The sequence below is a fragment of the Poecilia mexicana genome, unplaced genomic scaffold, assembly GCF_051168715.1.
Source record: "Poecilia mexicana isolate PSO_F unplaced genomic scaffold, ASM5116871v1 scaffold_5, whole genome shotgun sequence".
Classification (NCBI taxonomy): domain Eukaryota; kingdom Metazoa; phylum Chordata; class Actinopteri; order Cyprinodontiformes; family Poeciliidae; genus Poecilia; species Poecilia mexicana.
In genome coordinates this window covers 20,977,240-20,994,569 of record NW_028263374.1, presented here as the reverse complement: position 1 = coordinate 20,994,569, position 17,330 = coordinate 20,977,240, and the positions used below count along the sequence as shown (strand labels likewise).

The window sequence follows — 17,330 nt, the reverse complement described above, 5'->3', positions numbered from 1 at the left end:
ACATTTTATCTGTTATGTAGCATTTGTTCAGTTCAGGTTTTTCCAAGGGATCAAAAAGGTCATGAACTTAAAGTCGAGTTTGTTTGAAAAACCAACAGAAACCGTGTGCTGAATCTGAACTATTAACCTACCTTCAGACTGTGAAAACAGATCTTCTGACATGCATCACAGATTCCTATTAGGCTGCCTGGGTTCACCTTCCAGCCAATCTGAAACAAATCTGGCAAGATAAACCTTGTGTGACACTGTATCCTGAATGTGAACAATAAGAAATGTGGGAATTAAAAAAAAAGTGCAGGGGAGAAAATGTTTGTATAGTTGTGTGTTGCTTTGTTTGTTTATGGCTTAGTGCATGGAGTACTTTCTTCTGTAGCTGCAAAGAATCATCTTTGTTATGGAAAGTCATTTCAATAAATATGATTCTGTGGACCTAAACTCGTTCTCTCCTTGAATTATTTTAGGTACATAAAATAAAAAAAATATATATATTTTTGCTTAAGAAATTGCTTTAAGAGATGATCTTGTAGAAGACAAAAAAGAAAATCACCACAATTCATAAATCACGTATGAATGCCAACATTACAGGTCAAAGTTCAGGATAGGATGTGTCACACGGCTAGAGGTCACTGGAACCAACTGAGGAGTGTAGAGCAAATGGAGCACATCAGGTAGTTCTGCCAAGATAAAAAAAAATTCAAATTCATCTCTGAAGCACAGTTTTGAGAAAAATCATGTAGCAGATTTTTATCAGTAAATTTTAGACTTTACTCAACAATGCAACTTCCCTTTGCTATCTAGTTGACCTTCTCTACATGCTCAATGAATTCTGTGCTATTGAAATAGAGCAACATGCTATCTTAGCTACTTTAATAAAATTAAGACATTAAAACTGGGATTTGAGTTTACTGACTAAAATTATACAACATAATTTCTATTAAGTTCTTCTAGAAAATGTATTTTATGTTTTAGCAACTTTTGAAAATAATAATGAAATATAAAGTTTTACCACTTGCTAGACAAATCTAGTGGTAAAAAAGATATCACTTAAATTAGCAGTAAATTAGCATTTTTCCAGGATAGATTGAAAAGCTGCAGTGAAATAACAGCATAAAACTGATGAAAACCAATTACTCTATAACTCTACAGTAACTCTGCACATTGAACTGATGCTAAGTGATAAAACTTGTGCTCTTCTGTTTTGTGTGTAATATGTTCTTTTTATATATATATGAGGACAGGCTGCAAATTAATTTCCCACTTTGCACAATCAAATTATCATTATCCACTGAATACAGTAATTTTATTTTTAAAATAACAGTTTAATTTTTACATGATGGCTTAGAATAAACTTAAATGTTCTGCATGACTCCAAGCATCCAGCAGAGGAGCAGCAGCCAGGTTGGGCAGCAGAGGACCTGGCCTTTGCATGGCTGAGATCCAAAAGGCCAAAGTTCATCAAATCAGGAGCAAAGTAAATAGAGCAGGAATCACAACAGCCGGTAGAGACATATTTAGTCATTCGGCAGGAATTTTGTCTCAGTGAGAACCATCGTTTGGAGCAGGGCGAGTCGTTCATCTTGGTGGCTGCTGGCTGAGAACGGTGAGTAAGAAACTCCACACTCCATGGTGTGACATCTGTCAGTCAGAGGATTTACTTTTGGAGCTGAGCTGTATTAGTTATAACCTAATTTGTAGAAGAAGTCTCACTCGGTTTAACGTCAACATCACATCTGCAAACTGTAGGCTGTATAACTAAACACAATTTTAAAGTAAGACAGTCATGCCTAGATTTACAACAGCTTTTTATACTTCTGGGATAAATAGAACAGCTTTAAAATATCTATTTTCATAAATTATAGATCCATCAGCTATTAAAGCCAAATGATAATTTGATGTTTTTGTTTCATATAATCACCAATTTAGTTTATTAAGCAATATTTAATTCAATGAAACGGAGGTGTCCATGCACAATTTTAAAGGTTACAGCCAAGCTATATGAGGACATCATGTGTCATTGGTCCTCCTGTTTATGATCTACTATATTTATGTTTTATAATATTGCACATATACTGCATGGCCTTAACCTCAAACCTATTCCTTGGTATTTAATAAACAATTTTAGCAAACTGTCATTAGGAGAAACTTGTTATAGGAAACAGATACAAAGAACAGAAGCATAACCATGATTTTCTACAGGAGAGATTATAAATAATGAAAACGCACCCACGCAGGCTGAGTCTTCCTCAAATACATGCTACACAGTATATAACCCTCAATTAGATATGGCAGAATGTAGCTGATGGGTTCAAAGGTTTCTCTGTTTCCAGCACTGCGGAATCAATCCAACAGTGTTGCCAATAGTTACAGTTTAATTTCTGAAATCATCTTTTCTGCTTTTCTGCAAACATGCAAACATCAAAACTACCCAAAAATAGCACACAGGTTTTTCAAAACATACAATAAGATCAGTTAATGATATTTGATTCAAATGTCTATCATACATTGGCTTAAGCCAACTATGTCATCTCATGATAAGTGATTCAGGGGAAATAGTTTTGAGAAAACCTTCACAAAAAGAGATCACATGATCCAAAATTAAACTCAGTCATTACATAAAGCAACTGCTTTTCTCTGTGACTTCTGCTCAACCACCACGTTATCTGCAGCATAATCTGAGCAAGTATTATCTGCTAAATTGGCATTTCTCATGAGGAGTGATCAAACAGCACGGATTAGTAAATGAGGTCACTAAATGTCATTTACCTCAAATCTGTCTCTCTCTCCAGTGGGTCATATGTACAGAATGTTAACCTTCTGTGGTGACAGCCAGCTTTATCATTTGTTTACATTTCTTGGCTTGACCTATAGATAATCGGTCCTGAGGTAGCTATCGTTTAAAACTCCCAGAGTTCTAACTCTGAGAGAAATGCCCCAGAAAAAATAGAAAATATAATGATGAATTTGGCAAGATTTTCATGGTTTCCAAATGGGTTACGATATCCAGATGTTGCACAACTTTGCAGTGATGTTACAGGACTGTAAATTATGCAACTTATTCAGGTAGTGTCAGTTCATTATGACCAGTTTTGTTCTTTGCTGGCCATAATATTGTTTCCTTTTCAGTTTTTAATCATGACTTCTTCGGAAGCGTCCAATGGAATGTGGCATCGGAAAACCAAGGCTCGTCAGCAAGAGTCCAAGTCCGATCAAGGTATGCACAAACTTTGACTCATGGGAAGTTATTTGATATTTTGAGTCTCTACTAGGAAATATGAGTTTTGTATATACTGTTTTCAATAGCTTTTCACTACCAGGTGAATGTTTTCCCAAATTTCCAATTGCTGCAGAACAATATGTAACCTTCACCAGTTTCTCTTCCAGTTTTGTGAACAATATGTGCTGTGTATTGTAGAGAAAAAGTAAACAATGTGAGCAGCATCTATTCCTCTTTTTGCAGCCAAGAGTCAGGAAGACCTGGTTGAGTGGGAACAATACATGAAGGTAACCATATAACCAATGTTGCTCATTTAAAACCAAAGATAATAGTGTTTCTAGACAATAGTATGATTTCATTCAGGTGGCTTACAAAGGAGAAGTCATGGAAATGGTGACATCAGTCATCTGAGTGGGAGACATGTTCATGACATTGTGTTTAACTGTGGTCCTTAAGCTTGAAAAAGTAAAGCCCTTTCTTTTCTGTACGTAGAAAGTAAAAGGGAAAGTTTTAGAGCAGGTCCAGGGTCATCTCAGAGATATTCTTGACAAAGCTCTGAATGAGTCTATCGAGCCTCCTGCCCACCTTAAATCTGCACTGAATGGGAAAACATCAAAGAAAGAGTCATCCAGGTGAGACGGATATACACGCTGCACTCGTACATGTTGATCTGGAATACAAATGCTCTGATTACTAAATAGTTGGAGGAACATGCACTTGGTCAAGTCGTGTGTGTGGTTTTTCTTAGATCTCAAAGGATGGATGATGGCAAAGTGTTTTTGGAGCGAGCATCTCTGTTGGAGTGAGTAACAGCAGAACAAAAACAGATCTGTGTCGCAATCAGTTTAACATTTAGGGCTAAAAATATGATCCTGTTGATTGTTTTCTCTGTAAAAAGTGAGAACCCAGTGTAGTACTCTTGCAATTCGAAGCTTAATCCCAAGTTGCCTTATTTCCAAGTGTCCGACCAATCCATGTGGTGGTATATAATTGTGTATAAATGATTGATCACACCCTATTTAATAAAAATAAAACAGTTTATGTAGTGCCAATTCACAGCAAATTTCATCTTGAGGAACTTTTTCTAAAAAAAAAAAAAAAAAAAAAGTAAAATTCAATCACACATACATTCCAATTAATCCAAGACAAAAAGTGTGATTGAGTTATTGTATAGTTTAATACAATTTGTGTAGATGTGTCAGATTTAATTATTGTTTTTTTTTCTGTGTTTTCTTCTTTTCCTCAGTGATCTGTTTGAAATCAGCCACATTAGGACCATCTACCACATGTTTATTGCTGTTCTCCTCATCTTCTGTTTGAGCACGTTGGCTGTTGACTACATTGACCAGGGCAGGTCTGTGGTAAAATTAATGTACTAGGAAATGATGAGTTAATAGAGAAAATCACAGTTTATTCCATTATGCTTCTGCAAGACTGTGGAGTTTTAACTGAAGCATAAAACATCTTTCTATATCTTCCCACATTAGAGTGAGAAACAGAGAAAATGTGTTGAAAACCCCAGTTCTCAAGACTATACCACTTAATATACTGTTTTAATTTCCACCAAACCATTTAGTGAACCATATTTGTTGTACAGTGTAAAGCTTTTAATCCTTCCCTAATGTTTTAAGAGGGACTTATTATGCAAAATTCACATTTTGTATGATTTTACTTCCATTTGGAATTCTACTGCTTCTAAAAACATCCCAAGTGGTTGAAAAAACATCCAACCAGTTTTCTGGCAATGATTTAATGTTTTTTGGTGCCTGGAAGTGACCCGATTCAAAAACTTGTAACCTCTGAAATCAGCAGGAACTTAGCAACCCCAGCAAAGTCAATCCTGTTACCTAGCAACCCAAGCTGAGCTCCAGCACATTTGGGCAGCTGGTTTTACTAATAAATGTGCTGTACAGATGTTTTGTTGTTGACTTACCATTTAGAAACCATTTGATGCATCCTTGTTGGTTGTGCCTGAGGCTCTTCTTCTGATTTTCAAAGATGTACGGTTGTATAATCGCACATCTGTTTGCAGCCATTTTCACTTGCGAATGCACTGTGGCCAGCACAAGCTTATTTGTATTTAAAGTGACTAGGAGACCTAAAACAGCTCATTCTGAAAGGAGTTCAAAACAAACAGCACTGGGCAAACTAAAATCTCATTGTTTAAGGAGGATGTAATGGACATATTCTGTATAGCACATAATGAAACCTGATCAAAGAAGCATGATAGGCCACCTTTGAACTTTTGGCTCGTTTCCCATGGCTCAATGTGATTCCTAGACCCCTTTCAGTTGCAGATCCATAGGAAAATGATACAGTATGATTAGGTTGCAGCTACTGGTATGACACAACACAGTCCATTGGTTGGGGGGCAATAAAACCTTACTGCCTGCAAGAAGTAGGAGACACAGTATGAAACCTGAGCGAGTCGAGGAAGTGTCCAACTGGCGGTGGAAACGCTCTGGACCATAAAATATCTTTCTAATAACTTCTCATGGAGGGTGGACTGGTGTCAAGTTAGCCGTGTTCGTAGGTCATGTGTAGATCATACCATTTTTATTAAAAAATTAACAGGAATAAATACACCTACCACCACAGGTTTGCATTATGCTACAAAACACACATGATGCTGCATGTATCTGTGAGTGCACTCCTGGTGAGATTGAAATAGTTTTTACAGCTTTCATTCTATGGATTCCTGTTCTTTGGGATAGCGATCCCAAACTACACCACTAAAATTGCTCCCTTGGCATAACAGAGCCACCACATCTCTTCACCGCAGGAGGAAAACATTCAGGTTTTTCTTTTATTTGTCACACGTCTGTGCTTTTGCCTGGATGGAGATGTTTATGGTCATGGCCCTGTTTCAAACTCTATAACCCTGAAACAATTCTGGTGGAACTCATTTATGCCCTGAAGTCTTTTAAAAACTTCTCTCTCCACGCTTTCTTCTGTTTTCCCTCATTGTGTCTCTCCCTGCTTCCCTCACCGCTCTCGCTGCTCGTCTGGCAGAGGAAGATAGCATAATCAATCCTTCTGGGTTCTCCTCCCGTTGCTTTGGGCTAGTCACTAATGATTTTGTTTGTTGTTTGCAGTTTTATATCTTTTTTTTTCATCTGAGAACAAGCTAAAAATGATCTCACCCAATTATCAGATAATTTTACCCTCAGTTAACATGGATTTTAATGTGGATAAACAGACAAATTGGAAAAAATAATTACATTGTTCTTGTGCTGAACTGAACAAAACATCTGAGATGGTAAAATAAGGGGATATTTTAAGTAGTTTATTTTTATCATGATTATGTAAATGAGAGAAATAGAATCTGTCATTAGTGCTTCTCGTCATTTATTATAAAAACCTTAATCATAAATCAATTATGCGTGATAGAGTCTGGGTTTTTACACAGAAAAAGTTGGAGCCTTCTTGCTTGCATGTTATCCCCTAATGTTTGCACTTGATTTATTTTCCACATTCAGGTTGGTTTTGGAGTTTGACCTGCTGTTCTACGCCTTTGGGAAACTGGGGACGGTCACCTGGGCTTGGCTTGCCATGTTTGTTTACACCCTCTTTGTTCCTTACTTCATCCTGGAGTTTTGGGGCTCTTTGTACCACACATTCCCCTCCAAGTTAGGGCTCACTCTGGGTGCAGGGTTGATCTTTACAACCATACAGACCTGCGTGCTTGGACTGTTCCCAATCTACACGGTTGTGCATCACCAGCTGCCTCCAGCATCTCGATTTATTGTGATTCTGGAGCAGGTAAGTGTGTAGCTGTGTGAAGGTTTCTAAGAATGCATTGCTAGAGAGGGCTGTGTATTTATCTGACACAGATGTTCCCAGCTATCGCTGCTGTCTTGCAGAAAATTGAAACACTCAGTGCAGGAACTTCAATTATGACGCTATTAAATTTCCTCAGATTCGATTCTTGATGAAGACCTACTCGTTCATTAGAGAAACTGCCCTTGTTATCCTGAAGAATGCACCAAAGGAAGGTAATGTACCATTTCATTTTGATATCAGTTGTATTTACTCCGCAGGCGTTTCCATTATTCACAGTGCCACCCCAAGACATGGGAGAAAAATGGCTGAAACTAAGCAGCAGGTTACTGGGAATATAGCTCACACCAACATTGAACCTTACAATGAAAACAGCAGCACACATATAAATAATGTGGGTCCTGATGATGGTCCATGAGTTGCTCATAAAGAGAATCAATTTAAGTAAAAAAAAAATTGCATCTGTGGTCCATAAATTTAATACTGTTGTAAAAAGGTTTCAAACTCTAGAAATAAATATGACCCAAAAATAAAGGTGGATAAAAGAAGCTCCCATAAAAAAAAAAACTAAATGTTTTCTTTGAAGTAAAAAATAAATTTAAAGTCACTTCTACTTTTTAAATTAATACAAAGGCTGACCACAATTTATTTATGCTACATATATTCAGTTCCTATATGATTTAGTAGTTTTAAACTGTGATACTTACTCATGTTAAGGAAGACAATTTCATTTTATTGATGTAAGGAAATATGCTTATATATTAAAACATAAACGATAACAATACAGCTCAACATCCTCCCAGTAGAGTCATGATTTGGGATTAAGTAACACAATTTGTTTGTTTTAATTTAAAAAAAAAATCTAAAAGAATAGTGAGAAGAAGCGAATGCAATTGATTTGCAGTGCTTGCTGTTAATAACTGAAAACATTTAGTTACATTTCATGCTGCTCAAGAGGATAATTTGAAATACTTCCTCACACAAAGACAGCTTTTCTGAATGCCTATTGAAGTGGCAGCTCACAATTTCCCCAAATAAAGAACGAAAAAGCTTTCAACTTCTGTTTTAAAATAGTTTTAAACAACAGATCCTTTTTGTTTCAGTGGAAATAACAGAGAATAAATAATAGACATTGCGTCTGCAGTTTTGTATTATGGCTTAATGTTTAAAAAACTGACATCATAAAAGGGGTATTTTGTCCATCACAGCAATATTAACTGAACTGTCATTTTCTTCCAGGAGAAAATCCCAGGTTTCCAACATTTTCCAGCTACTTGTACTTCCTTTTCTGTCCAACACTCATCTACAGGGAATTTTATCCTCGGTAAGGCACCTCATCTGGTTTGAATTAGACTAACAGCGATGCGAGTTTCATTTGAAAAGCACATTTAATTTAACACACACTAAATAAGCTGAAACTAAAGATGAGAAGTATTTTGAGGTTGAAAGCCTTCTGAAAAACAAAACTAAACCCCAGAGACTCTTTAGCACAACCATAAACACAAAGGATCTCGTCTACCCCACGGCCTGCTATATATTAAAGAAATGTTCATTGTTTTTTGACTGATCAGTGCATGAAAGGGGCTCACAGAGAATTTCACTAATTTCCTGTAACATCTATTTGAGCTGCAGTGCTAACACTAGATTGACTATGTTGTATTGTAGAGAACAATATTAGACTTTTTTTGCATTCTGTGTTTTTTCCACAGAAATAGACAAATACGTTGGAAATATGTTGCTGTTACTCTTGGCAAGGTAACATTACCGGCTTTTACATTTAATGAGTGTGTGATAAAAACGTAAAACATTATGAGGAAGGCCTTATGATGGGTTAAGATATTGAAAAACATATTTGTGTATATTGTGATAGCTGACCTACATCCTTTCATTTTATAAATGTAACCTCTTATTCTGACAAAGCCTTGGTTTTATTATCCTATCTCTTTCACATTATTTATGTCTCATTGTGTTCATGTTTTAACTCCTAATCATAGATTTTTGGATGCCTATTTTATGGGTATTTCATCCTGGTGCGACTTTGTATACCTGTCTTCAGACCGGCTGAGACCAATCAGCCTTTTAGCAAAAGAACAATGGTTCTGGCTGTATTTCACTCCATATTACCAGGTATTTTACACAGTAAAATATCTACACAGACACATTTGAAAATATTACGCTGATTTGCCATACAGGCAAAACAATTGATCTCTGAATTTTCTTGTAACATCTGTTCTTGCTTCTAACATCTTTTACCTCCAGTGGGTTTGCACTGATAAATATATTACATCCCATTAAGTGCAGTCTCTAGTGTGTTTGATTCAGTGATAAGATTAAAGATGCTATTATAAAAACAGACACAGGTAATTAAAGGTTGGCTCGTTTACCACTCCCATAAAGTGAAGAGCTTTTAGAGTGCTAATATTAAAAGATAAGTGTTAAGTTTCAATTCCTCAAAGGTTCCTGGGAGCAGTGCCCATTTCATGATCTCCTTTTCTTCTATGTGTTTCAGGAATAATGCTCCTCCTGCTGTGTTTCTTTGCCTTTTTGCACTGCTGGCTCAACCTCTTCGGGGAGTTGCTGCGTTTTGCTGACAGGATGTTCTACAAGGTGTGTGATACTTAATTTCCTGTCACACCAACTCTCTCCTGGGAAAGCATTATTGGCAAATCTGTTTCCTTTTCCAAGTGGGGAAAAACAGATTGATGACAAATAAAATTGGAGCAGCAGGGTGGAAAATCCCCCAAACACTTCACAGACTTGTTTTATTGATAGGTGTTGCTTTTTCTGGAAAAAGTAAGATTTTTGCACATTCTGCTCCAATAATTTTGCTCTATCCTCATTAGTCCTTCTTAACATTTTAACAGCTTTTCTAACACTGGTAAATATGAGTGAGGAAGTACTTGAGGTTGATGCAAGACCAAGAAGTAAGTTTGCGAGTAAACCCACTTTTGCTTTAGATAACAAATATGCTAAACATATCTACTGACTGCAAGTAAACAAAACATGACCTTTATTGTGAGTGCAATAAGTACAGTGCAATTGTTGCTACCTAATTAAATTAGTAGAAAACAATTCCTTTAAGACAAACATGTGCTTATTCACACCCAGACACTAATAAAAATATAAATTAGTTTCCATAAATAATTGACACATTAAACCTCAAATTACATCCATTTAATTTGCTTTTAAACATCTAGTTCAACGTATGCTATAATCTTTCATATTTGTCTTCTTTAACCGGAAACAGGTTAATAGCAGGAGGCGCTCTGCAGCATTTAATAACAGGGTGAGACAGTAAATCAGCCATTTTATTCAGGCATGTTGGATAAGGGACAACTACAAGTTGCAGGACCTTGGTCCCCAAGGACTGGAGTTTGACACCCTTGATCTATTATGCACTATGTGTAGTTAATCTTGTTGCTCGTGTTTATATGTTAGGTGGCTTCCCCGTGGTTGTGCCATCCTTCTACTTTTCTCTTGTGATTTGACATTTTAGAACCAAGTTACAGTGTTTTCTAAAAGTATTCAAACCCTTACAGCTTCAGTTCAGCAGCCTCATAAATATTCATCCAAGTTCCTTTCTCTTCTCATAAATTTTTACAAAAAGTGACATACGTTTCAGTTCTTGAGCCAACATTATCCTTAAAAGGGAATTATTTGTTTTTTGAGGTGAAAAATGCCTTTTTAAAGCAGCCAAATCAACATGATCCTATTATGTAGTTTTCCTTTACCTTTTTTTGTTTATTTGACCTGCTTGTTAGTACAAGAAATTACTTTCATTCTGCACATGTTTCTGATGTGAGGTTATTTTATTAGTTGAGACAACATGACTTTGGAGACAAGCTGAGCTGTAAAAGGCACTCACTTAACCATTTGGCTTTTGTTTAAATGGAAATTAAATTATGCAAAGGAAAGAAAAAAAAACAACCTAACCCGTTAAAAGTCACTCCCTCTGGCAATTGAGTTTATTGCACAGAAATCAAAACAATATTTCAGCTCCAAGCATGACCTTCAAAGTATTGAGCCGGTGGAGCTGTAAAGCCATCATTGATTTGAAATGCTCCTATGCGTTCATAAAGATCAAAGTGTTTCACCTCTCTGAGTGAAAAACCTGAAAACAATCTGAAATCCTTTATATTCTTGCTGGTGATTAATTGCAGGGCTTTCAGGTGTTATTCAGACTTCAAAAAGAGCAAAACAAAAAAGTATTTTAATTTGATCCAGTGACTGAAAATTGGTTTCTGTTTTCCAGGACTGGTGGAACTCTACGTCCTTTGCAAACTATTATCGCACCTGGAACGTAGTGGTTCACGACTGGCTGTACTACTACGGATACAGAGACTTCCTCTGGGTAAGCAGATTGTCAGTGTTGAGGATTACAACTGATGCTCCAAAAGTAGCATACCCTAAGATGAAAAGCTTTTTGGTGTCTGATCCAGCCTGATGCTTGACCTCTGACCCAAACACTCTCTCTGACACGCTCTCCCGCACTCTGCAGCTGTCCAACAGGAGATTCAGAGCAGCAGCCATGCTGTCCGTGTTCATCGTATCTGCAGTTGTCCACGAATATGCTTTGGCCATGGGTTTTGGCTTCTTCTACCCTGTCATGTTCTGTCTCTTTGCAGTTTTTGGAGGTGAGGAAATTTACTTAGTCACACACATAACATGCAGAGATTAGGCTTAGGAAACAAGAAGTATCATTATGCATCTTAAGACCAAAGTATCATTGAGAAAAAGTCAAATGTGAGTTGGCCCTTTTCTTCAGATAAATAATCTTCACTTATTACTCAAAACACTTTGTTTTTAAAGTCTCCCTTTGAACAGTGTTCAGTATTGTAGCTCACAGGAATTATGCAAAACAAAAGCCGGAAAGAAAGGAACCATATGGAATCCGAAGAGGCAGCCAAAAGTTTCCATGGGGCTGACAGTGTTACATACAAAAGACTTTGAGCATCAAAACATAGGCCGTAGTGAGATCTCCAGCTCAAATGTGAGTTTCTAAGGCACAGATTTAATTTCCAGTTTGCCAAGTGAACTTGGTGACCTAACAGCCCATCCCCCTTCCCAGGGATTTAAAAGAACGTTGTGTCTTTTAAATCTCTTTAGATTAACAACAAAATACTTGTCACAAAAATTCAAATATGAACCACAAATGTTCTGCCAGCATTTAGATATTTTTGCTCCAGTTCTGACCAGCTTTGTTACTCTGATCCACTCAGGCAATCATCAGCACTCCTTTTTTCTACAAACAGTTGTGTCACCAGACCACGGTGCAGTGGTTCTTTCTTAGCAGCAATGAATGGAAGCAGCTAAAAGTCTCACTTTTCTAAACCGTCGGTTTTTGTTTTACTCATGAGAGTTTTCCCAGTACTACAGTATAGATGTCCAAGCATTATTTCGAAGATGTGTAACCTATTACGCAACTCAAGTTATACAAAACCTGCAACAAATTGTTTTCCTAAAACAGAAATCATCAGGCAGGCTTTGAGTGGCTCATCTGATGACGGGATTTTCGATCAAAGAAGGCTGAAGTAAAGCTTAACCAGTGACTGGGTTAAAACAGACGTGGCAGGCTAGGCTGATTTCTTTCTTTTTGCACTCTGCTACAGCCAGCTCTCATGTACAACATGTGACCAGATGAACGTAAATGCCAAGCTATTTTTATATGCAACTATCATGAAAGGAATCAAACAAAAAAACAGAAAGCACTAGATATTTAAGCAGCCAGATGCAAACAGATGTTTCTTTAACAATTTTTCTAAGAAGCCCTCGGTGTAAGGGCAAAATTACAGAGTGAGCTTTAAATAGTTTATAAGCTACGTAAAGATTAGCTCCATATTGTTTCATCTGTTATCACAGCGTAATCAAATAGCTGGTTGCCTTGGTAACACTACACACTGTTTCAGTGCAGAGTGAGTCAGTTTCCCAGGTTGATATTTCTTTCCACTTCAATAGAGAGATTTCTATTTTTTCTTTTTTTATTTATTTCTTTATTAAAAACCAAAAACTGAAATTGTAATAATTCATGAAATATTGTACTGAGAAATTGAACATCTAAAATGATGTTAATAAATAAATAAACTAATTATGTTACTAAATAAAATAAAATAAGCCAAACTATTCTTTAAAACAAACAGCATCATATAAAGTAACTATAAGCTACACACTTCAGTCAGTGCCTTTAGAAAATATTTGATTAACTATTAAAATGCATTTCATTATATCACATTTATGTATTAAAAGTGGTTTTTATTGGTCTTATGTAATAATTTCATCCCATATGTCATGTTTTAATTTTTTGACATAAATTCTCCTTCACCTTTTTTCACCTTTCACCTATTTGTCTGTCAGGCACAACTCAAACAAAGCATTACTGATTAACTGCATTTATTATCAATAACCATCTTTATGTCGTCCTTTTCTTTTAGTGGCTTTCAACTTTGCCATGACCGATAAGCGACAGAGCCCCGTGTTCAACGTCATCATGTGGGCGTGTCTCTTCCTGGGTCAGGGTGTCCAGGTGTGTCTGTACTGCCAGGAGTGGTACGCCCAGATACATTGCCCACCAGCAGGGGTATGTACTCTAGCTAAAGGTGCTTTCACTGCTCCAGAAATGTTTTTACACTCCTTTACAGTATGAGTAGCTGCTACATATGAGATCGCTTGGTATGTTAATGTAACATCAGAAATCTCTCATTTTTCATTTTGATATTGATATATGCAAAAAAGGATTACCGTGTGACTTGAGTTTATACGTTTTACATCAAATTAATGAAGAAGTTTCCTCAATAAAGAGATCATTAGACAAAACTTTGACCCCTGTTTTAGATAAATAAAAAGTAGGCCAGCTGGTCAATAAACTCACTGGCATTAATGCTGGATCAAAGGGATTGTAAAAAAAAAAAAAATCGTGAGTATATTATACAGTCCTATGGATGTATAAAATAACACAATATATTCCACTGCATTGCTTTTGTTGTAAAATCTCCCCAAATTTAGAAAAATCCAGAATTTAAATGCATTCAGAAATATTTTTAAAAATCTTCTGCATCATTTAATTGGCAGTCTTACAGCAATCAGTTTGTATGACCTGATTTTGTCAAGAACATAGTACTTAATGTTCTCATTTCACAAGGTTGCTGCATAGAGAGAGAGAGAAAGAGAGAGAGAGAGAGAGAGAGAGAGAGAGAGAGAGAGAGAGAGAGACTGAAATTATCAAGTAATAATCCTGCTTTTGTATCCGTCTCACCACATCTGTGTTGATTCTGTCATACCTCAATATCTTCAGTAATGGCCCGTTTTTAATTTTCTCTTGGAGGTCACAGGATTTTTATCTACAATCTCGTGTTTTTTTATAAAACAAAACGATAATGGTCTTTAGCAAGTTTCCCAGGGCCTTTGGAAAATAAAAAGGCCCACAGCATCACTGATCCACCATGATACTTAATAGTAGACATGAAGTGCATTTCTACATATTAAGCTTTTTATATATTAGACCAAGAATCTCCAACCCGACTCTTTGGCTGTTTCACAATAGCTCAAAAGTAGAAATGTATCAAACTATCTACACACACGAGGAATAAATAAGTATAATAAACTACTGAGAAAGGACTGAAGAAAAGTAAAATTGAAACAAGTCAAAATAAGGAACTAAAGAACACAGTAATTATGAAAGTAGAATGAAAAAAAAATTAAAAAAACCTGACAATGAGTTATTGTTCAACATGATGTATTTTTCCCCCATTGAATAAATGTGCTCAGATTGAATGTTTGATTACTTTTCTAGGATTTTTTTGTGTGACAGTTCTCTTCTGCAACATAACATAAATTTATTTTAAGGCCTTTTTTATATATATTTTAATATCGACATGACAGCATGGAAGCAGCAGTGAGATTCACAGTCAACAAACTTCAAATCGGATACAATTCACACATCTGTGCCGACTATAAGAGTGACAAACAGAGGGAAGCATACCATTTCATCATCCCAGCTTTTGTTCTTATTCCCTGTTTGTTAGAACATAAAAGAAAGATAGTGTTGGTGTAGACGTGCAGAGAATCCTTAAACATCATCTGGAGCAAAACATTTTCAGTGTGCACACAAATCAATGGAAGAATGGCAGATGTGGGAACAATTCATGAGGATTTAACCATTAGAAAGCCAAGCCGTTATACCGGGTGTTACGTATTACTTGGAGGATTGGCACGACAGATGTGTTAATGTGAACTTAAAACTCTGAAGTTCACCACAAATTTCTTTGTCTAAAAATTAATTACATAAACACAAATAATTAACATAAACATTTAAATAAAAAACAAACAACATGTGATTTTTTAAAATATTTTCTTTCATTTTTCACAAACAGGATAGTTTGTGGGAGCTGCTGATGCCTCGATCCTGGTCCTGCAGCTACCAGACATGAAGCCATATTTCTCCCTAATCTGGATTCAACATGAATGAAGCTGGAAACATTTATAATGGACTGAGAAGAAGGAAAAGCAAGCAAGGAAGAAGAAAACTTGAAACATGTGCAATTTAAATTTTGCACAGACAGCCTTTAAAACAATTTGTTACTTAGAAATTTTCAGATGTTCTTTTCAATGAACCGTTTTCTTTGATCGCAAAGAGACAGAACAACATTACACACAGAAAACTGGTGACCACTTATCATTAAAAGTATGTGTTGCTGTTCTGAAGTGCACCATGTAATTATATTACTTCATGTAATGTTAGACTGGAGACATAAACAATAATTTACAAAAGGGTATAAGTACTGTATTTTCAGACAGTACTAGCTGTCTTAAGTTATATGTTGTATGCATTAAACTTTAATTTTTGAAATTTACATGTCTTGAGCCTTGTAGGACAGTTTCCCTTTTAATGGCTTATTGTTTTTACTGTTTTTATATTAAAAACATTATTGTTTCTTTGCTCGACTTTCTGTTTCGGTTCTATACAAAGTCATTTCAGCTTTGAAGCATCTTTAAACTGGCTTTGAACCTGATGGCGCCTCTGGCCAGCAGAGCGCATTACAACTTTAGTTCTGACATGTTTGACTTTTCCCTGGCAGGGATTGGTTGATGGAGTGGCTGTGTAAACCAGCCAACCAACCACGTTCTGCGGTGTCCTGTCAGCTTGCCACAAAGCCTCTGTTTGCCTGCCTGCAGCATCATGCAGGAAGGAGAGGATTAACTTTGGTACAGTGTTTGCATTAGTGATGTAATGCTCTGTAAACTGATGGGGCACAATAAAAGAGCTCAGTGAGGTAGACGCTGGGCAGCTTTTAGGGAAGTGTGTAATTCAGAAGATTCATGTTTATAATTATTAACAAAAGTGTGTGATCACTCTGGCAGTTTGACATTTCTTTAAATCTCCAAGGAGATTTTATCTGACTCTCTAAAAAGGTTGTTGCACATTTGGTTTCTGTCATGGATGCCTTTTGTCAGACAATGAATCACTGGCACTAGAAAGGTCACGAAAAGAAATCTGAATCTAAACAAATCCTGCAGCGGGTTCTGAGTTCATTTTCTTGGGAACGTTTGACCACATGGGGGCAGAGCAAAGGAGTCGTATGAAAGAACTTAACATGTTCAGAGTTATTTATTAAGTCTGTTTCATAGGGACAGACACAATAACATAGACAAACCAAACAGAACTGCAGTCCCATGCCTGTATCATGTTTCCTATAGTATTTGCAGCACTTGTCACTTATATTGACAAAATATCTTTGAAACTTTAACTCTCTCTTTCTATCATATGTATATTTACTAAATCTAAAATAACTGAGCTTTGCAGCAATACTTGTATCCTGTATTCTAATTTTGATGTATTTTTCTTTAAATTAAACACATTCATCTACAGGTGCGTCTCAGAAAATTATTAGAAAATCTTTAAAAAGTTTTACCGATTCATTCCAAAAGTAAAAATGATATTACTCATAGATTGAGACATTTCAAGTGTTCAGCATACTAAAAAGTACTTAAAAGTATGTCCATGAACTGTACAGAATACTCGCTCATCACAGCAGTAGTTTTAACTGTCTGTAGCTCTGCTAAAGTGTTCAGGAAGCCCCTGATGCTTTAGAAGGGGAATGTATCTGTTACTTTGCATTGTTGGCTTTGGTGTTTCATCTACCTGCAAACCTCCATAGGTTCTTTATGGGATTCTGGATAATCAAGCACAGCAAAAGCTTGGTCATTAAACCAGGGGTTGGTGTTTTGGGAGTGAGAGCAGGTGTCCAGTCTAATGGAGAATTACTTTTCCAAAGAGCTTGTCAGCTCAAGTAAGCATAAAATGCTCTAAAAAAAGACTTTGGAGTCCCCGAATAATCCTTTT

General features: G+C 36.3%; 1 protein-coding gene across 1 annotated transcript; it reads left to right on the top strand.

Moving 5' to 3' along the window:
- The first annotated feature begins 1,479 nt into the window (after positions 1-1,479).
- On the top strand, positions 1,480-15,931 carry soat2 (sterol O-acyltransferase 2). The gene is made up of 16 exons (XM_015004719.2): positions 1,480-1,600; positions 3,124-3,211; positions 3,458-3,501; positions 3,707-3,846; positions 3,963-4,016; positions 4,461-4,568; positions 6,694-6,976; positions 7,134-7,209; positions 8,234-8,318; positions 8,704-8,749; positions 8,989-9,121; positions 9,504-9,601; positions 11,247-11,345; positions 11,493-11,628; positions 13,423-13,568; positions 15,361-15,931. The coding sequence occupies exons 2-16, from the start codon at positions 3,133-3,135 to the stop codon at positions 15,415-15,417; spliced, it is 1,584 nt and encodes a 527-aa protein (XP_014860205.2). The 5' UTR covers positions 1,480-1,600; positions 3,124-3,132; the 3' UTR covers positions 15,418-15,931.
- Positions 15,932-17,330: the final 1,399 nt, after the last annotated feature.